General features: G+C 42.1%; 1 protein-coding gene across 4 annotated transcripts in view; it reads right to left on the bottom strand.

Annotated features, from left to right (window-relative positions):
• LOC309692846 (carboxyl-terminal PDZ ligand of neuronal nitric oxide synthase protein-like) overlaps positions 1–21,346 on the bottom strand; it is a 272,306-nt gene that overhangs the window by 24,198 nt on the left and 226,762 nt on the right. For all 4 annotated transcript variants that reach the window (XM_082511678.1, XM_082511680.1, XM_082511677.1 and 1 more), the window contains exon 10: positions 20,029–20,205. In XM_082511678.1, coding sequence (XP_082367804.1) covers positions 20,029–20,205 — 177 coding nt within the window. The remainder of the gene's footprint in view (positions 1–20,028; positions 20,206–21,346) is intronic.

Below are 21,346 nucleotides of genomic sequence, written 5' to 3'. Positions count from 1 at the left end.
CTCTAGTGCCATACCCGACCTGCTCTCCCCTTCTTCTTCTTAAACTGGACACACGTGATCATAGATATCCTTTAAACTTTAAACTTCATCCCTCTAAACATCAGTCGACATCTGTCTTGGTGCGAGACTTGGACCCTCAGTCTCAGGGGACAAAAAACCCCCATCTTATTAAAAAAAAACTAACCTGCCTTCTCTTTCTTCCCATCCTCTCCATCTTCTTCCATTTCATCCTCTCCGTCAGGTAAACTTTGTGCACAACCCTACTCTGTCCTTCCCTTTGGGATTGTTTTACTGGCAGAAACTGCATTTAGGCTACAAGGCGCCAGAACTATTGAATGAAACTAATACAAATGAAACAAGCCTCCTGACTTTGCATAGCCAAAATTCTCCATTAAAACTAAAACAAATGAATCTCTGCTATTTAAATTAGACCATGCAATGACTAATCCCACATAATCTCCACCGAATCCAATACTGATTATGTTTTTGTAAACAGGTTAGAAATGCTGAATGGAGTGAGTCTACCTGACCTGACTGCTCAATAAAGCAATTACTGTGGCACACCTGTTTGACTATCACACACCAATGCTGCTAAACCTTTAGTACTTGTTTGCATGTTGACATTCTGCTTATGAGACACTTTCATTATGGTGAAAGACATTTTAAATCTAATTTTGTTCCAGTGTATCTAGACACTTTGACCGGATTGGTGAAAAATCGAAATGACTGGTGGTTTTACAAAGAAATGATGAAATGAAATGATACAAATGATGAGTCATCATTACTGGATCATAAGCAACCTTCTTTTATCTGACTCAGCAACACCGGAGTCTCAGGAGCGGTGGATGCTTTTTTTTTTTTTACAAGGCTAAACTGTTAGAGGGAAACATCCAACTTTACTCAAAAAGCCATCTCTAGACCCAGCAGTCTTAGCTAATTATAGGCCAATCTCCAACCTTCCTTTCATATCAAAAATCCTTGAAAGAGTAGTTGTCAAACAGCTAACAGATCATCTGCAGAGGAATGGTTTATTTGAAGAGTTTCAGTCAGGTTTCAGAGCTCAGCACAGCACAGAAACAGCTTTAGTGAAGGTTACAAATGATCTTCTTATGGCCTCTGACAGTGGACTCATCTCTGTGCTTGTCCTGCTAGACCTCAGTGCAGCGTTCGATACTGTTGATCATAATATCCTATTAGAGCGATTAGAACATGCTGTAGGTATTACAAGTACTGCGCTGCAGTGGTTTGTATCATATCTATCTAATAGACTCCAATTCGTGCATGTAAATGGAGAGTCCTCTTCACACACTGAGGTTAATTATGGAGTTCCACAGGGTTCAGTGCTAGGACCAATTCTGTTTACATTATACATGCTTCCCTTAGGCAGTATCATTAGAAGACATAGCATACATTTTCACTGCTATGCAGATGACACCCAGCTCTATCTGTCCATGAAGCCAGATAACACACACCAATTAGTTAAACTGCAGGAATGTCTTAAAGACATAAAGACCTGGATGGCCGCTAACTTTCTGCTTCTTAATTCAGATAAAACTGAGGTTATTGTACTCGGCCCTGAAAATCTTAGAAATATGGTATCTAATCAGATTCTTACTCTGGATGGCATTACCTTGGCCTCCAGTAACGCGGTGAGGAACCTTGGAGTCATTTTTGACCAGGACATGTCCTTCAACGCACATATTAAACAAATATGTAAGACTGCTTTCTTCCATTTGCGCAACATCTCTAAAATTAGAAATATCCTGTCTCAGAGTGACGCTGAAAAACTAGTTCATGCATTTATTACTTCCAGGCTGGACTACTGTAATTCATTATTATCAGGATGTCCAAAAAACTCACTGAAAAGCCTTCAGCTAATCCAAAATGCTGCAGCAAGAGTCCTGACAGGGACTAGAAAGAGAGAGCATATTTCTCCTGTTTTGGCTTCCCTTCATTGGCTTCCTGTTAAATCCAGAATTGAATTCAAAATCCTGCTCCTCACATACAAGGTCTTAAATAATCAGGCCCCATCTTATCTTAATGACCTTGTAGTACCATATCACCCTATTAGAGCGCTCCGCTCTCGCTCTGCAGGCCTACTTGTTGTTCCTAGAGTATTTAAAAGTAGAATGGGAGGGAGAGCCTTCAGTTTTCAGGCCCCTCTTCTGTGGAACCAGCTTCCAGTTTGGATTCGGGAGACAGACACTATCTCTACTTTTAAGATTAGGCTTAAAACTTTCCTTTTTTCTAAAGCATATAGTTAGGGCTGGACCAGGTGACCCTGAATCCTCCCTTTGTTATGCTGCAATAGATGTAGGCTGCCGGGGGATTCCCATGATGCATTGAGTTTTTCCTTTCCAGTCACCTTTCTCACTCACTATGTATTAATAGACCTCTCTGCATTGAATCATATCTGTTATTAACCTCTGTCTCTCTTCCACAGCATGTCTTTATCCTGTCTTCCTTCTCTCACCCCAACCGGTCGCAGCAGATGGCCGCCCCTCCCTGAGCCTGGTTCTGCCGGAGGTTTCTTCCTGTTAAAAGGGAGTTTTTCCTTCCCACTGTCGCCAAAGTGCTTGCTCATAGGGGGTCATATGATTGTTGGGTTTTTCTCTGTATCTATGAAGCGCCTTGAGGCGACTTTTGTTGTGATTTGGCGCTATATAAATAAAATTGAATTGAATTGAATTGAATGTGCCACTTGTGTTCAGTGCTGTGTCCTCATATCCCATCACACTGATGCTCGAATTTGGTTTATGGAAAATAATTGTTTTGAGAAAGAAAGAACAAAAAAGCCCAGAAAACCTCATCTGGATATTCAATGTAGTTAAGTTAAGACAGGTTCAAATTGCTGGAACAAGAAAAAGACTAGTGCTGTCAGCGTTAATCTCGTTAAAATGACGTTAATGCCATAATTGCATTAATGTGGCAAATCTCCGTTAGCGAGTTGGCGCTGATCGACCCGTGTGTGGGGCTGCCCACACACGGGTCATCTTTGAGAAGATGAGACTGTGCATGCCCAGACAGGAATGGTTATACGTCTACTAGATGGAGACATATAACACTAGATGTCTCTTGAAATACAGGTGACCTGCAACAATGTATCATGTGGAAGATTTCTCAAACTCTCCCACTGGCCTTACAATAATCTGCAGTGTAGGGTAACTGTGCTGCTAAAATTAATGTACCGAGACGTCCACTGTGATGGAAAATAAGCCAGAGAAATAGGAGACCTACAAACAGAGGGTAGACTACAGACTGCTTAGTTGTAGCCAGACATGTCTGTGTGCCTTCAGTCGCCTCCAGATCAAAGTCATCAGATCAATAATTCATTCAGTCATTTGCCACATCACAGTCTGTCTGACCCCACAGCTCCCGGTGAGAGTGTCTGAGTCACCAAAATATGAGTGTCGCCATGAAAGAAGCAGCAAGGGGGAAACGAGGCAGCAAGAAAATAATGGGGCTGTGGTTCCGGGTATTCGGTTACTCTCTGGCTTTATCTAATTCTCTTAGTTCAGGTTTGTGTGTTTTTGGTCCATTCTATTAAGAACTGTTGTAAATTCCCTTGGAGGTTGCATCAGGGACAGGATCCAGCCCAAAAATTCCAAATCAAACATGCATAGCCAACCACTGTGGTGACCAGCTTGTGACTTGGCAAAAAGTAGCTTCAGGTATCCCCAAGTATTCCACTGGAATCAATGACCCAGTCCAGAAAGGCAGCAGAACAACAGTACAAAGTGTACAGATAAGAATGTGTGTCCACTGAGCCTTTTGGCTATGCAGTAATGAGGCAGTTATTCAAAGGCTTGGGGGGGTTGAAACAAACTGTGCTTCTTGTGTGTTCAACATTATTTGGCAATCTGAGTTGGTTCTTAAAGGCATGGTGAGGGATACGATGTATCTAAATATGTCATACTTCCAGTCCTACTATGACACATCAAACACTAATATAGTTGAGATGTACAGTGGGGCAAAAAAGTATTTAGTCAGCCACCGATTGTGCAAGTTCCCCCACCTAAAATGATGACAGAGGTCAGTAATTTGCACCAGAGGTACACTTCAACTGTGAGAGACAGAATGTGAAAAAAAAAATCCATGAATCCACATGGTAGGATTTGTAAAGAATTTATTCGTAAATCAGGGTGGAAAATAAGTATTTGGTCAATAACAAAAATACAACTCAATACTTTGTAACATAACCTTTGTTGGCAATAACAGAGCTCAAACGTTTACTATAGGTCTTTACCAGGTTTGCACACACAGTAGCTGGTATTTTGGCCCATTCCTCCATGCAGATCTTCTCGAGAGCAGTGATGTTTTGGGGCTGTCACCGAGCAACACGGACTTTCAACTCCCGCCACAGATTTTCTATGGGGTTGAGGTCTGGAGACTGGCTAGGCCACTCCAGGACTTTCAAATGCTTCTTACGGAGCCACTCCTTTGTTGCCCGGGCGGTGTGTTTTGGATCATTGTCATGTTGGAAGACCCAGCCTCGTTTCATCTTCAAAGTTCTCACTGATGGAAGGAGGTTTTGGCTCAAAATCTCACGATACATGGCCCCATTCATTCTGTCCTTAACACGGATCAGTCGTCCTGTCCCCTTGGCAGAAAAACAGCCCCATAGCATGATGTTTCCACCCCCATGCTTCACAGTAGGTATGGTGTTCTTGGGATGCAACTCAGTATTCTTCTTCCTCCAAACACGACGAGTTGAGTTTATACCAAAAAGTTCTACTTTGGTTTCATCTGACCACATGACATTCTCCCAATCCTCTGCTGTATCATCCATGTGCTCTCTGGCAAACTTCAGACGGGCCTGGACATGCACTGGCTTCAGCAGCGGAACACGTCTGGCACTGCGGGATTTGATTCCCTGGTGTTGTAGTGTGTTACTGATGGTGACCTTTGTTACTTTGGTCCCAGCTCTCTGCAGGTCATTCACCAGGTCCCCCCGTGTGGTTCTGGGATCTTTGCTCACCGTTCTCATGATCATTTTGACCCCACGGGATGAGATCTTGCGTGGAGCCCCAGATCGAGGGAGATTATCAGTGGTCTTGTATGTTTTCCATTTTCTGATGATTGCTCCCACAGTTGATTTTTTCACACCAAGCTGCTTGCCTATTGTAGATTCACTCTTCCCAGTCTGGTGCAGGTCTACAATACTTTTCCTGGTGTCCTTCGAAAGCTCTTTGGTCTTGGCCATGGCGGCGTTTGGAGTCTGACTGTTTGAGGCTGTGGACAGGTGTCTTTTATACAGATGATGAGTTCAAACAGGTGCCATTCATACAGGTAACGAGTGGGGGACAGAAAAGCTTCTTACAGAAGACGTTACAGGTCTGTGAGAGCCAGAGATTTTCCATGTTTGAGGTGACCAAATACTTATTTTCCACCCTAATTTACGAATAAATTCTTTACAAATCCTACCATGTGAATTCATGGATTTTTTTTTCACATTCTGTCTCTCACAGTTGAAGTGTACCTCTGGTGCAAATTACTGACCTCTGTCATCATTTTAAGTGGGGGAACTTGCACAATCGGTGGCTGACTAAATACTTTTTTGCCACACTGTATCTAACTGAGAGCTAAAAGTGATCAAAGTTATCTCTTGTCTTTCCTTTCAGCCCCCACCTGGCTCAGTGGGAGTTGTTCTCTTTGAGGCTGATTCCATCTTCCACCTCCACTTTAAATTCAGCATGTGTACGCACTACATTTGTCAGCTCGCTTTTGTCAGCGCATAAGTGAAAAGACACAAAGGAAGCTTTAGAAGAAGGGAAGAAATGGGACAAGACAGACGGGCTGACAGGCAGATGCGGATGAGACGGGCCTTCAGCTGTGCTGCGATAAGTTTGCTCTTTTTATTTCTTTACATCTGGAGCTGCACATGTTCCAGATTATGTATCAGGCCAGGCTGCTGCTTAGCATGGCCTTTAGCTCTGCACCGTGGGAACATCAAAGACATCCAGATGTCAATGCACAGCAAGACTCGAGTCAGAACATGAGCATGGTTTTCGCTGAGGTCTCTACTGCCTTCAAATGGATATGCAGACGTGTGTAAATGCTGAGAGAGAAGCAAGAAAAATGCCTCCTCGAGGAAGCTGAAAAAGTTTGATAGTGAGTGGTAGGCGTCTGGTTCAAATCCTCTGACCCAGTGGGAGACCACTGTCAGAGACTGTGAATACATGATACTAATGGGGAACCAAAGCTCAATGGACACAAAATGTTAAGAAAGCATAAAACTTCACGACGCTAATGCACCCACAGTCATACACTAATGAACTCCATCTTTTTGGTTGATGCAGCTTGGTCTGCAAAGTTTAGTTAGTGAGAATCTTTTCTGGTGAACTCCTACTTGGCTCCAATCATTAATGTCGAAGTCAGAGGATTAATTGCTCAGCTTTGGAAGTCCTTTATTCCCTCTGCTCTTCTGGCAAACACAGTCATTAATTTCAGCACTGTGAGGAGCTGCCGTGACTGTTTGTTTATATGCGACCTACTAACTCCTCGTGTCTCTGTCAGCACTACTTTCACATTAAAGAAAACGACCTCAGCCAGTTCCTAACAAGCACACAGCACTTGGCACACACAGTTCTTTATATGTGGCTCATACACAAAGAGCCGGGGGAAATAAACATGAACAGAATCAACGTGTGTCCGTATGTGGAAGTGACTTTCATCATATCCAGTGTTTTTCTCATGTACTAAATGTTATTGTTGTTTATGTGTTTTATTTTCAAAGATAAAATGACCTGAACATATTTACTTTGTAGCCAGCATCAGTTGAAGGTCAGCTTGGTTACTTATTTATTGTGTTACAATAATGAACTTTCATATGGTCAATGTTTCAAATTATGAAATCAGTATCTGCGCAATCCCTGTGAGGCAAATACTTAAACTGGTCTCAAAGCTCCGCCTCACACAGTGTTTTCTCCTCTTGGCTATGTGAGATTTCAACAAGAGAAGCCATCTAAAATATGACCATAAGCCACAGGCTGTGTAAACCTTCTGCATGCGAGGAGGAGCCAATCAAAAAGTAGGCTTAAAGGAAGAGTAAAATGAGCTAAACAACTTGTTTTAGACAGAAGATGAACTCAGGGGCTGCAGAGTTAAACAGGGTTTATTTTGAACTGTGACTCATGACAAGCTGCAGTAGTAGAGTCAAAGAGTAAAAATAATAGCTGAAAATAATCAGAAAACATTACACCTATACTCACCAGATACTCTAACAGGTACACCTTTCTAGTAGGGGTGCAACGATACACAAAATTCACAGTTCGGTTCGATACTTTGGTGTCACGGTTCGATATTTTTTCGATACAAAAAAATGTTCATGCTTTTTTAATTTGTCATTTATTAAAATTATAAATATATATTTTAACATGACACGCTTACCTTCAGGGTCATGCTTCACATGAAGACCAAAATAGTTCCAAAGGCCAGATCTGAATGAGGGTGGGGGAGGTTCAATTTGCCATGTTGCAACGAGCTTAGCTTCTGTCTTGTTAGCTTGCGCTGCGCTCAGTGGATCTGCGCTCGACAGTGCAGCCTAGGCGGAGTAGTCGAACAAAGAGATCCACTGAGCTGTCAACACAGACAGCATCGTCAGAAGAAAAGTTGATAAGATAAATTAAAAATTTTGTATTGTTCGCTACATATGTGTACCGAACCGAAAGCACTGTATCGAACGGTTCAATATCGATACGAGTATCGTTGCACCCCTACTTTCTAGTATCAGGTAGGACCCCCTTTTGCCTTCAGAACTACATCAATTCTTTGTGGTACAGATTGGAAACAAATGTGAGAAATTCTGGTCCATAATGACATGAGTGCATCACACAGTTTCAGATTTGTCAGCTGCACATCTAAATATCCTTTTCCACCACATCCCAAAGATTCTCTATTGAGATCTGGTGACTGTGGAGGCCATTTGAGTACAGTGAACTTATTGTCGTGTTCAAGAAACCAATTTGAAATGATATGAAGCTTTGAGACCATCTTCCCTTTGCTGGTCATGAAGGGATGGACATGGTCAGCAACAACACTTAGGAAAGTTGCAGCATAGAAACAAAGCTAAATTGGTACAATCCCCCATAAAATAACACCATCATGACCAACCTGAACCACTGATATAAGACAGGATGTTGTTTAAGCAAAATTCTGACCCTACTATAAAAACAGGGAACATTTTTTTAATCTGTCAATTTCAAATTTCGACGAGCCTGTGAGGGGTTCTGGGTCAAGGTTCATCATGCTGAGAGAGGCTCTTGTGCATACCTTTATATTAATGAGTAGCTATTGGAGTTACTGTTGCCTTCCTATTTACTTGAAGCAGTCTGGCCATTCTCTTCTGGCCTCTGACCTCAACATAAGAGAAATACTCTCTTTAAACCCTTGATATGCTTGAGCAGATTAGCAGCAGACTGACAGTTTTTTTGTTTATTTGGCTTCCCGTCAGTCAAGAGCAGGGCTGCCCAATCCCGGTCCTCGAGAGCAACTATCCTGCAGCTTTTAGATGCATCCCTACTCCAACACAGCTGAATCAAATGGTTTGATTACCTCTTCAGCATGCCATCATGTTTGGCAAAGGCCTGATAACAAGCCATTCATTTGATTCAGGTGTGTGGGAACAAGGATGCATCTAAAAGCTGCAGGACGGTAGCTCTCGAGGACCGGGATTGGGCACCCCTGGTCAAGAGCCTTGGACTACATTTCCCTAGAGCACTGCTTGGTTGGTTTGTCTAAGACATTTACTTCTCCTGTATGCGTCTACTATATTGAGCACTTGTTTCATCTCAGAAACATCCTGGGTTTGCCATGGAAAATTATAGACAGCAGAGATCATAGCATTCACACTCTTTCATATTGATTTGTTCTATGTTTGCTACAGTTACAGTTGTTGGTTGAGTTTTTATGTCAGAGGAGCAAAGCTGCGTAGCAGGTATCCGGGTTATCGAGTGTGCTGCTCTGCTCGTTATATATAAATACATTTCAGGTCATCTTGCTTTTGGACAAAAAGAAGATGAAAGTAACTGAGTAGCCATTTTTAAAGTTCTGACACCTTTTTATGCTCCAACACCGGCCATCCAACTTGGACATGAACAAACAGTATTAAAGTCTGTATTTTAACCTTATTGTACAGTGGGGCAAAAAAGTATTTAGTCAGCCACCGATTGTGCAAGTTCCCCCACTTAAAATGATGACAGAGGTCAGTAATTTGCACCAGAGGTACACTTCAACTGTGAGAGACAGAATGTGAAAAAAAAATCCATGAATTCACATGGTAGGATTTGTAAAGAATTTATTCGTAAATTAGGGTGGAAAATAAGTATTTGGTCACCTCAAACAAGGAAAATCTCTGGCTCTCACAGACCTGTAACGTCTTCTGTAAGAAGCTTTTCTGTCCCCCACTCGTTACCTGTATGAATGGCACCTGTTTGAACTCATCATCTGTATAAAAGACACCTGTCCACAGCCTCAAACAGTCGGACTCCAAACTCCGCCATGGCCAAGACCAAAGAGCTTTCGAAGGACACCAGGAAAAGTATTGTAGACCTGCACCAGACTGGGAAGAGTGAATCTACAATAGGCAAGCAGCTTGGTGTGAAAAAATCAACTGTGGGAGCAATCATCAGAAAATGGAAGACATACAAGACCACTGATAATCTCCCTCGATCTGGGGCTCCACGCAAGATCTCATCCCGTGGGGTCAAAATGATCATGAGAACGGTGAGCAAAGATCCCAGAACCACACGGGGGGACCTGGTGAATGACCTGCAGAGAGCTGGGACCAAAGTAACAAAGGTCACCATCAGTAACACACTACAACGGCAGGGAATCAAATCCCGCAGTGCCAGACGTGTTCCGCTGCTGAAGCCAGTGCATGTCCAGGCCCGTCTGACGTTTGCCAGAGAGCACATGGATGATACAGCAGAGGATTGGGAGAATGTCATGTGGTCAGATGAAACCAAAGTAGAACTTTTTGGTATAAACTCAACTCGTCGTGTTTGGAGGAAGAAGAATACTGAGTTGCATCCCAAGAACACCATACCTACTGTGAAGCATGGGGGTGGAAACATCATGCTATGGGGCTGTTTTTCTGCCAAGGGGACAGGACGACTGATCCGTGTTAAGGACAGAATGAATGGGGCCATGTATCGTGAGATTTTGAGCCAAAACCTCCTTCCATCAGTGAGAACTTTGAAGATGAAACGAGGCTGGGTCTTCCAACATGACAATGATCTAAAACACACCGCCCGGGCAACAAAGGAGTGGCTCCGTAAGAAGCATTTGAAAGTCCTGGAGTGGCCTAGCCAGTCTCCAGACCTCAACCCCATAGAAAATCTGTGGCGGGAGTTGAAAGTCCGTGTTGCTCGGTGACAGCCCCAAAACATCACTGCTCTCGAGAAGATCTGCATGGAGGAATGGGCCAAAATACCAGCTACTGTGTGTGCAAACCTGGTAAAGACCTATAGTAAATGTTTGACCTCTGTTATTGCCAACAAAGGTTATGTTACAAAGTATTGGGTTGTATTTTTGTTATTGACCAAATACTTATTTTCCACCCTGATTTACGAATAAATTCTTTACAAATCCTACCATGTGGATTCATGGATTTTTTTTTTCACATTCTGTCTCTCACAGTTGAAGTGTACCTCTGGTGCAAATTACTGACCTCTGTCATCATTTTAGGTGGGGGAACTTGCACAATCGGTGGCTGACTAAATACTTTTTTGCCCCACTGTAAGTTCAAAATCAATTTGCTGAAGCACAGAAGCAAAGTAATGAAAAACAGTCTCTGCTGTACCCCTTGAAGACTGCACAGTGCATGCCACGGCCAACCAAGGCCAGACAGTTTTGAGTTCCACTGCTTGTAGGTGTGTGCCATGCCTTGGTTGGCTAGCTCTGAACCTGCTACGCATTTGCTTTGTGTGTGTTGCCTTTGAGCGTGTCCCTGCTGGTGACAGCGTGAGTTGTGTACTGTGTATTGATTCGCTCCCTTTCTATCCCAGTAGTTAACCCCGGTTTCAAACAACACGCGCTTGTGACGGGGAAATCGATACAAGTCACCAAACCCTGCTGTGCTTGGTCAGACGGGTTGGCAACGTGGCCTCCGAATCACAGCGAAAATCCCAGCCAGACATTTTATCAGTGCTGAGAAGAGGGAGGAAATCACAGAGTTTGCGTGAGAGAGACAAGCTGCAACAAAGATAAAGATTTAAGACCGGACCCGACTTGAAGCATCTGTAGATACGAGAGTTAAACCTTTTCAACACAATCTACTGGCGAGTGAGTGTGGAGGCGAACCTCTTATATTACAACAGTATTGTATCTCAACCTCTCAAGGTCAAATATTTTCTACTTTTAAAGGAGTTTGGGACAAATTGAATTTTTTACTCTTCACTGGTAAGGAATGGTGCTTGCTATTACCCTTGAATGCAAATAGAGGCCTATCAATTCTAGATGTCTTCAGTCCAACACTACTTGCAGACGAGCAACCAGAAACAGACACTTCTTTCTTTCCAGAATTCAGCTGTCCTGTAAATTCATTACAGCAAAATCAATAACTAGTTACAAAGTAGAAATGAGTTTCACACTAAACTGAACCTGCACACACCCATCCTGTCTGCTTTGCCTCCGAATGTGATCTCCCTATAAATCCACAGAACAGATGGTTATATTAATAAAGATTTCATGAAAAGCAGACCCTCATAATAACACTTTGTCCTCCGCATGTACTTTAGCAGTAATTACTAACCTCTTTGTCAAGGTTAAAGGCTGTGGGCTGTACTTTATTCCTCCAAACACACAACATGTATCACTAATATAGAAAACAACAACAAGAGACTGTTTAGAATTACAGCGTGTCTGACATTTTGGAGAGGTCGGCGCAAAAGTGGGGATCAGGGGAATAAAGTTAAGGTCAAGTGTGTGAGAGAAATATAGATGAAATCAGATGGAAGTAGAAAAGACTATTTAGCCAAAGCCTGAGCAGAATAGCGAGGTTAGGAATAAAGACATGCAACTTAAGACATGCAAATGGATAAACCATGAGTGTAAAATGCACTGTGCAATACTGGTAAAGGGATAGTTCATCCCCAAATCACATTTAGGTACACTCTTCATATCAAAATAATTTTAACAACAAACAGCACTACTGGCCAGCATATTTAATATTTGATAGAATATTTGACTTTGGGGTAACTTATTTTGTTAAACCACCAAAAGGGTTTACTAAAATGTAAATGTACGAACATACACTCAAGTGAAAACGCTTTTTACAGCACTCTGTGCAGATCTGTGATAACAAATATGTGCATACTTACTTCTTCCATTTGGAAAAAAAAGAGGCAATTTTGGTCATTTGCTGATCTGGCTTTTGCATGTTAACATATTGCCACATCCCAGCTAATTCAACCTGAGGTCAGACCGAGCAATCCTTAGAGAAACAAGAGAAACTGCGTAACCCCAAGAGCTACATGTCAGACTCCACAGGCCTCAATTAGTATGCTTAATGTCATTAGAAATTAGAAAATGTCAAAGTATGGCTGATTTGGAAGAGTTGCCAGGAGAAAGCCTCTTCTCTGTAAAAGCAAAACAAAACAGAAACATGACAGAATGGCTTCGGTTTGCAAAGCTGCATCTGAACAACCAAAAAAGTTATGGAACAATGTCCTTTGGAAAGACAAGTGGAGATGTTTATCTGTTATGTGCAGTGGCAGATTTGGTAAAAACCAAACATAGGATATAAGCACAAACACATCATGCCAACTGTCAAGCAAGGTAGTGGAGAGGTGACGATTTGGGCTTATTTTGGAGTCACAGGACCTGGGCACCTTACAGTCATTGAGTCCACCATGAACTCCTCTGTATACCAAAGTATTCTAGAGTCAAATGTGAGGCCATCTGTCCAACGGCTGAAGCTTGGAAAAGTTGGGTCACATAAAAGGACAGTTTACAATAGACTGACTGAAAATGAATAGAATCGAAGTGTTGCAATTGCCCAGTCAATGCCTGGACCTCAACCCAACTGAAATGCTGTGGCAGGACCTTAAGAGAGCTGTGCATAAATGAATGACCACAAATGTCAACTAAACTAATGTTGTAAAGAAGAGTGGGCAAAAATTCTTCCAAAACAGTGTGGCAGACCGATAAAGACACAGAGAACGATAAATTTCAAGTCAAGTTCTACAACCTACTGGATGATGATGAGGTGTATTTAATTTTTACATAGTCCTGCAGAGTCCTGTGGAAATTTAAACTTTTTCATTACTGGATAACTAAAGGTAACAAAACAGTTTTATCTAATTTAATCAATAAATTAGTTTTTTAGGGCAGTATGGTGGTGCCTCACATCAAGAAGGTCCTGAGTTTGACTCCACCATCTGACCAGCCTTTTTATGTCTGATATTCTCCCGGTGTTTCTGAGGGTTCTCTCTGGGTACTACAGCTTTGTCCCACAGTCCAAGACATGCAGTTAGTTGGGTTTGGTTAGTTGGTTTTCTCTATGTTAGCCCTGTGTCAGATTGGTGATCTGTCCAGGGTGTACACCGCCTCTTGCCTATGGTAGCTGGGATAGACTGTAGCCTGCTCGCGACTGTGATAAGGGTAAAAGGAAGAGATTGGATGGATCGAATCTGTTTTTTCAATTTTATAAAATAAAAATGACAAGGTTCTACCAGTGTGTTTTATTTTACCATCAAATCCAAAATTCAAAGTATTTAATTTACAACCACTGGCTACTGAAAAAAAAGGAAAATATTTTGATTTGAGGATCTTTTTTGCCCCTTGTCTTCTGAACAGTCCTTTGAATTTAGCTTTGCTTGTATTTCACACAACTTGCCTACAGCACTGATGCACCCGTTCACTAACTGAGGGTATGGGAGGATGGTTAGATTTACAGACTGGAAGCTGTGTTTAAAGTAGTGTAGAATTTGTTTACCTGGTCACACATTAGTGAAATTATAATAATAATAATAATAATGGATTGGATTTATATAGCGCTTTTCAAGGCACCCAAAGCGCTTTACAATGCCACTATTCATTCACTCTCGCATTCAGACAAATCGACTGGGCAGATCAAGATGCTAAACTCAAGTTATTTTCACAACCTAATGATCTTGCCCTTAGTGTTTTTATATATAAACAGAAGAAAAAATACAACTTTTTATATAATCAACAATAAGAATTTGAGAAGTAGTGCAAACAGATAAAGTTGCCAAAAAAAAGCTAGTTTTGTGTAATTCAAGTCACATAATGCTTGGCCTCCTGGAATACCTTGTCTAAGGCTTTCACATAATCTTCCTCTGTATAAGCCAAAGAATGCGAATGAGCCTGACACCGAGGTAATTTCGGTCTTGATGACCAGACACATTCTTTGATTAAAATGAATACCTGAATCATGAGGTAAGGTCATCTTTTTAAATCACCATAATATCAGTGCAGAGCTTTAACTGATGATTTATCACAACAGGTCTGAATTTGTCTTTGGTCGATATTAAGCGCCCTCTAATTATATTTAAATGACTGCATTATCTGACGGTGATTGCATCAAAAGCTGAAATGTGACTTAAACGTGTGTGTGGGGGTTTTTCTGGGCATTTCTGCTTTAATTACATAGCGACAATGGGGAGAGGGAGTAGAGATATAGTGAAGGAGACTATGAGACATTAGCAGCAGCAAATGTCTAGACAGCCGGGAATTCAATGAGGGACTGATCGCTGAAGGCATCTGCACCCCTGTGCCATGCGCTCAACCACTCGTGAAGATTTAAACTATTTAAATGAACACGTACAAAAGACAGCAGGGGAAAAGAGAGACACAACACAAGGAAAGAGGGATAAAAAAGACAATGTGAAGGATAAGGTTTCGATCAGAGGACATACACCACAGTGTTGCTGGTTTGATCTGACGCCTTAGCCGACTGCTCCAACAGTCAAAAGAAAAGCAAGCACTTCAAAGAAGTTTAAGAGTACACTATTGGGAATTCTTAGAGCTGGAATATTGGAAGTGCTTCTTTCTGTTGTGAATGGAAAATATCAATATGGAAATCCAAGCGTGCAACTTGCCCGAACTGTAGTTCTTCTGTTCACCAGTAGACGCAGGTCTTTGCTTCCATCAAACATGGTTGTTTTGCTACTACAATTCCCATCAAGTACCCTTTCTTTTTTAACATGCATGATTGCTGTTGAGGAGCATATTTCAAAATCTACCCAAGGTGAAGAATTATTGATTCTCTTTTTTAAAGCCATTGCTGCTTAACAGCTAATAGTATGTTATTTTTCTGCTGTGTTTTCAGTCTGTTTGGATCTGTCAAGTCGACGACAGATGGGACTAAGATACTTGTCTACAACTCTGGTCCTAAGGTATAACTTGCTGTTGTTTCGGGACCATCTAGGTTTAAACCTGCTTTTCCCTGTAACCGGGTATAAACCTTATGCCTAAACTGGAACTTGTCTATCAAGATCCACCGATTTATACAGCAGTATAGAGCTGATTGAGATGTCTGGGAATTGCAGAAGGCACGGGCATTTCTGTGAATCATAACCTAGTAGCTGGCTGGCACCTCTGCTTTCCACACTGAACAAACCGGTAAAGGTAGGCTATCGAAAAATCAACAGTTATATTATTGCTACTTATTGATTTATGTGGTGTCCCTCTGTTTCACCTTGGTCAGGACTCCTCACATCGCGTTTCTGACTGAAGGACGACCAGATCTACATTATTTACTCATTCGCCTATCAAGTGCTTCGTCTTTGTGATAACAGATTAGACTGCTTGCCAGTATGCTCTTGTGCTGACTGTATAACTATTAGCTCCATTTGCTTATTTCAGTATTAGTGACTTTTTCTTTTGCTTTCATCTTCCGTAATTGTCTCAGCGCAGAAATTAAGAACGGTTCTATATGTCTAGAAATGTAATTTAGATCTTTTGGATCAATTTTAAGTCAAGCCAGAGAAAACCTATGCTGTTGACTAATTATAGCTGGCCTGCATATTCTTTACTGGTAACACTAGTTAGTTCTCATGTGCGACCACTTTGGCACGAATATCCAAACAAACTTTAGACAAACAGCAGATAGGATCTTTGTTATCTTTTAATACAAACACAATCAGATGGCAAGTGGCTGGCAGTTTACTGGTTTAATCCAATCTGACTAAAGCTCTTTGCAAAAAGATATTGAGCACTTAGAGATTTGGCTCACTTCCTCTTCAAATCTCTGCAAGGTCTACCTTTGCCAAGGACGACTGTCTGCGCTGATCTGAGCGAAGGGCTGTCCTGTTAAACTATGGCTACGGTACACAAAAATGAAAACTCTGTAGCTTTCCCCACGAAACAAAACGAATACTTTAATATTGACTCGTGCCTGGAGGCCGGTACACAGAGCTGGGTTAAAACAAACGGGACCGCTCTTGGCTGTCATCCGCGAGCCGCTGTTCTGGCACGCGGGAAGAGGTTTTGTTTACCGGATGAATAAAAGAAACAAACAGCGTTCCTCGAGGTCCAACTAATCCCAGCTTTACATAAATTAAAAAGTGGGGAGATATGTGCGTGGACAGCTGAAAAGAGTGCAAACATGCTCTGACTACCAAGTTGACAAACAGTGAGAGACAAAAAAGAGGGTCAAGGATGGAGCAGTTCCAACAGTTTCTGTGTAGCAAACAAAGTTTGTACAGGTAGATAGAGATTTCTGTCTAAAAATAGTCTTTGATTAATTATGAACAGAGGAAGAAAGGACTTTCCCTTTCCAAAGTAACAAAGTCCCTCCAAAAGTTAGACCCAACTGTTCGTGCTTCATCGCAGGAAGAGTCGCTTTTCACTCCAGCTGTGACGAGAGCGTGTCAGTCTCAGGTCTCTTTAGTCCCGAACACTTCTGTCTTGTTCCTGTCAGCGTGAATGATCGCTACTCCGTCCGTGTTGACAGAGTGAGCACTTGCCCCTGAACTAACCTTGAGGAGTTATTGTATATGTACATTTTCAAACAACTTCCATTTGCTAAGTGATCGATTTCCTGTTACACCCTGACAGCCCCATGACACCATCAGCGTACACGCAGAATCACAACTTCAATTTACCCAAAGGGGAAAACTTAAGAGTCTGAATCTGATGAGTGTGTCTGATAGATGGACGCCTGTGTGTCATGAAAAAACAGGAAACAAAAGGAAGCAAACAGGAGCAACAGATTCAGAGAAATAAGAGTATATGCATGTAGGGATGGGTATCGAAACTCAGTTCTTGTTGAGAACCGGTTCCCACTGTTTCAATCCTTGGAGTTGTTTGCCGTTTTTGCAAACGATTCCCTTATCGATTCCAGTCGCCCCGAATCACGTCACCACGTTGCGGAGCGTCATTTACCTGGCAGGAAACATGGTGCCTAAGCGGCTCAAACGGTCAAAAAGTTTGGTTATACTTTACGAGAACGGATGACAACAGGGCAACTTGCAATACTTGCAAAGTAGATATTTCATTTAAGGGAGGAAACGCTACGAATATGCAAAAGCATTTGCTCACAAAACACACGATGACCTTAAATGAATGTCGTGTTTTTAATTCCGCTCCGGACTCGTGAATCTCAACCCAGCAGCAGCGGTAACGTTTGCACGTCCTCTCCCGTTAATGCGGCAGGTAAATAATCAACTAACAGTGCATATTATGTTAGTGCGATCTGCCTTATTACAAAACCTGCCATTACTGTGCATTTAGGTGACCGTGATGAGACAGAGGGAGTCTGGCTGGTGCTCGCTGGCAGTTCTCCCTGCAGTCTACCGTTAGCGTCTCCTTTCAGGCCAGGATAGACGAATGTCACCGAGCAGTGACTAAGTTTGTGGTAAAAGGCTTGAACCCATTTGCCACAGCAGATGCCCCGATTTTCGGTAAGTGAATGTGTTTAATTGTCGGCAGGGACATTACTGGATATTCTTGTGTAATTGCTACAGAATAATTTATGTTACACTTTGTTATTACTACAGGAGAATATTTATTTTATTATTTTACATTTACAATTTTTTTTCCTGGGGACCCTGTGACACCCCATTGAAGAGCCGTAGGCTGTGGATCTCTTATCTCACTGTTGGGTTTGTAAGGCCATGTTACTCCTAAATTTCTATCTTGTTCAAAGAGAAGATATAAAACAAAGTTCTAAGCTGATCGACCTTAGTGTTCTCCTTTTTAAAAAAGAATCGACAAGAGAATCGATAAAGAATCGAATCGTTAAACAGAATCGAAAATGGAATCGGAATCGTGAAAATCTTATCAATACCCATCCCTATATGCATGAGTGTGCATACAGATTAGGCTCAAACTCTTGTTTTCCAAGGGTACGTGACCAACTCAGATTATTATTCTTAAGGCGAATTCAGCCTGAACTAGAAGCAAATTATCTATAATCAAACTTTATTTGCTTACAGCTGATTTGTGATAACCTCTAGCTAACAAAATGTCCTGTTACCCTGTGTGAACTTGTTTTTTTGCCTCCTGTATGAGGATGATAAGTTTGACAAACCTAAAATTTAGAATGCTTGGCATGTTCTTGTTTGGTCTCCTCTCTGATGTCATGCTGTCGATGATTTTTGATTTATCATTCTGCTATTAATTTGTTTGTGCCCACATGTGTCCTTTTTTTTAAGGGACACTATTTTAATTAGGTTTCTTTTTACATTTGATGCTCTGGCCTTATTAATTGATTTAGACTGTTTTCCTGTGAGTTGTCCAGTTTTAGAGCCATCAGTTATCTGCCCTCTACATCTGGGACACCACTGTTAATCCCATCGGGATAGCACATGTCCCGATGGAAGACATCCCATCAGTTCAACTCTGACTGCACAGACATATTTCTGAGTTTGTGTTTCAAATTTATGAGCTGAATTCAAGTAGTTAGTGTGAATTTCATTAATATTTTATTTCTGGCCTTTTTTCTGCTTTATTGGACAGAGCAGTGAAGAGTGACAGGAAAGCGGAGGGAGAGAGAGGAAGAGGAAGATGTGCAAAGTAGAAGAAAGTGCAGTGGGTCGGACTCGAACCCGTGAATTTCTATGTAGAGGACAACAGATTTGCAACTTTTCACACTGCTGCAGCATCATTATGACCAAACTGCGCATAATGGTCAAATTAACCTCATTCTCATCTCTCAGACTGAAAGCAGACTTACTCAGTGTTTTTGCAGTTTTGATACCCAAAAGTTGCTTTGAGAATGGCAAGTCACTACGAATGATCGCAGGCCCTACTCTGGTCTTAAAGCCAACCATTTCAGAGGCAAAAGACCGTGGCAGCAGTGTTTTCTCCAGTGTGACTTAATATACTGACTTCGAATGCAGGACAAGGTTATGTTTTCCCATAGAAGCCTTATGTCCGTCTAAAAACAGCTGACACCATAGTTATCTTAAATTCACTTCAAGTTCAAGCTGAATGTGCCTTAGAGGACAGCTCATAACTTTAATCTGCCAACAACATCAGGTTAAAAAAAATATGATTGGTAAATTCACGTTAGCCTTGATTATGTAGTTGTGTACATCCAATATATGTCTCTCTCACACAGCAGTTTTAAGTAAGTGAACAAAACAAGCCACCATAGGATTCTCCGGATGGGGGGGTGGGGCAGGTTAAAGTGTTACACTGCTATTTCATCTCCCAGGCAGTCAGGAGTTCCCTGTCTGTTGAGAACATTAAGTAGCCTCACTGTCTCCTGATCTGTTCCCCATCCAAAAATCTCCATGTCTTCCTCGTCCTCATCCTCCCCTTCGTCCTCATCCTCCCCTTCATCCTCATCCTCATCCTCCCTGTCATCACTGTCGTCCGTGTTTGACTCGTACTCCGAGGCAATACCCGACTCGCGAAACCTTGCAAATTCCAGGCAGCCCAGAGATTTGACGTCGCAGGACAAAGACTTTACTGGACCCTCTGACGCTTCTGGACTTTTGATCTCTGGCCTGTTAATCTTGAGCGGATGAGGAGGCGAGGGGAGTCGAGGAGGTGGAGGCCCCGGGGGTCCCGGGAGGAAACGGAAACACTCCAGTTTGAGTAGACATTGGTCCCTACCTAGTGGGCTTCCCAGGGTCCCGTTGGATGATGAGAAGGCATTGCTGGTCCCGTCGCTGTTGCCAAATGTGTGCAGGTTGAGGGCTGACACCTCAGGCTTAGGTGTCGTGGGGTCACATATCACCGGAGGTACTGTAGACCGGAAGGTGATCTCCAACAAACTGTCCTGGGAACCCACTGGATGGAGGAGATAAAGCAAGGAGATTTCAGGTGAAGCAAAAGGTGGAAAGTGAAGAACAGAGATACATAAAATGTTTTCAACCACTTTTAAAAATGAGCCTTGATTGAAATGAATCTGCCATCACCTTTGCAGGCAGAAGATAAAATGTATGTGACGTACATATCTGTGAATTGTGGTGAATATAAGATTACAACTCCCAGCAAAATAAATCACTCTGTGACCAATAAATCAGTGCATGCTCGTACAGCATAAGCAGAGGAGAAAAAACAACATGTTTCAAAGCATTTCATCATCATCACGACTGCTCAGTGAAACAGGTTTAGCAGGGTTCTTCACGGGCACACAGCACAGACCTGGAGCTGGAACAGTGAGAAAGAGATGCATTAAAGAAAGACGTCTTCAATACCAACCCAGAACAAACATGAAGGATGACTCACTCACTCCTTGGCAGAGGACAGTAGCAGTAGCTTGTTTGGGTTCACAGCAGTTGCAGTGTTCGAGTTTAAACAACTCCATCAATCAAACATCTACAAAACTTCTCAGACGGAGGGTGTTTAAAAAGTCTTATTACAGTGGGATAAAGGACCTCTTGAACTGCTCAGCACACTGAGAGGAACTGTCTGCCACTGCTGCTCCTTTGCCCAGCCAGAAGGCTCTGAAGAGGATCACTTTTTTCATGGATTCAGCCAGGCGTTGGGATTATTCCTTAGAGATTTTGACCTATATTCACCTGATGGCATCACATATTTGCTGGAGAAGCTAACTTAGTGAGGACCTTCATTGACATAATGGTTTCCCATTAACCCTAACCATTAAAAACGAATGCCTAACCCTAACCCTAGGGTAACTAAACCTAACCATAACCTAATTGTAACCCTGACACTAAAACCACATTTTGAGCCTCAAAAAAGCCTTCAAACTTGTGAGGACCAGTGTGTGTGTCCTCACAAGTTACTGTTGGTTCTTACAAGCAGAGGTGGGACCAAGTCATTGTTTTGCAAGTCTCAAGTAAGTCTCAAGTCTTTATCCTCAAGTCTCAAGTCAAGTCTCAAGTAATGTCAGGCAAGTCAGAGTCGAGTCTCAAGTCACTGGTGTAAAAGTCCGAGTCAAGTCACAAGTCTGAAACTTTGAATTTCA

Source organism: Aulonocara stuartgranti, assembly GCF_965226115.1.
Source record: "Aulonocara stuartgranti genome assembly, chromosome: 17".
NCBI lineage: Eukaryota > Metazoa > Chordata > Actinopteri > Cichliformes > Cichlidae > Aulonocara > Aulonocara stuartgranti.
Note: the sequence above shows the minus strand (reverse complement) of the source record. Positions and strands in the feature narration are given on the sequence as shown.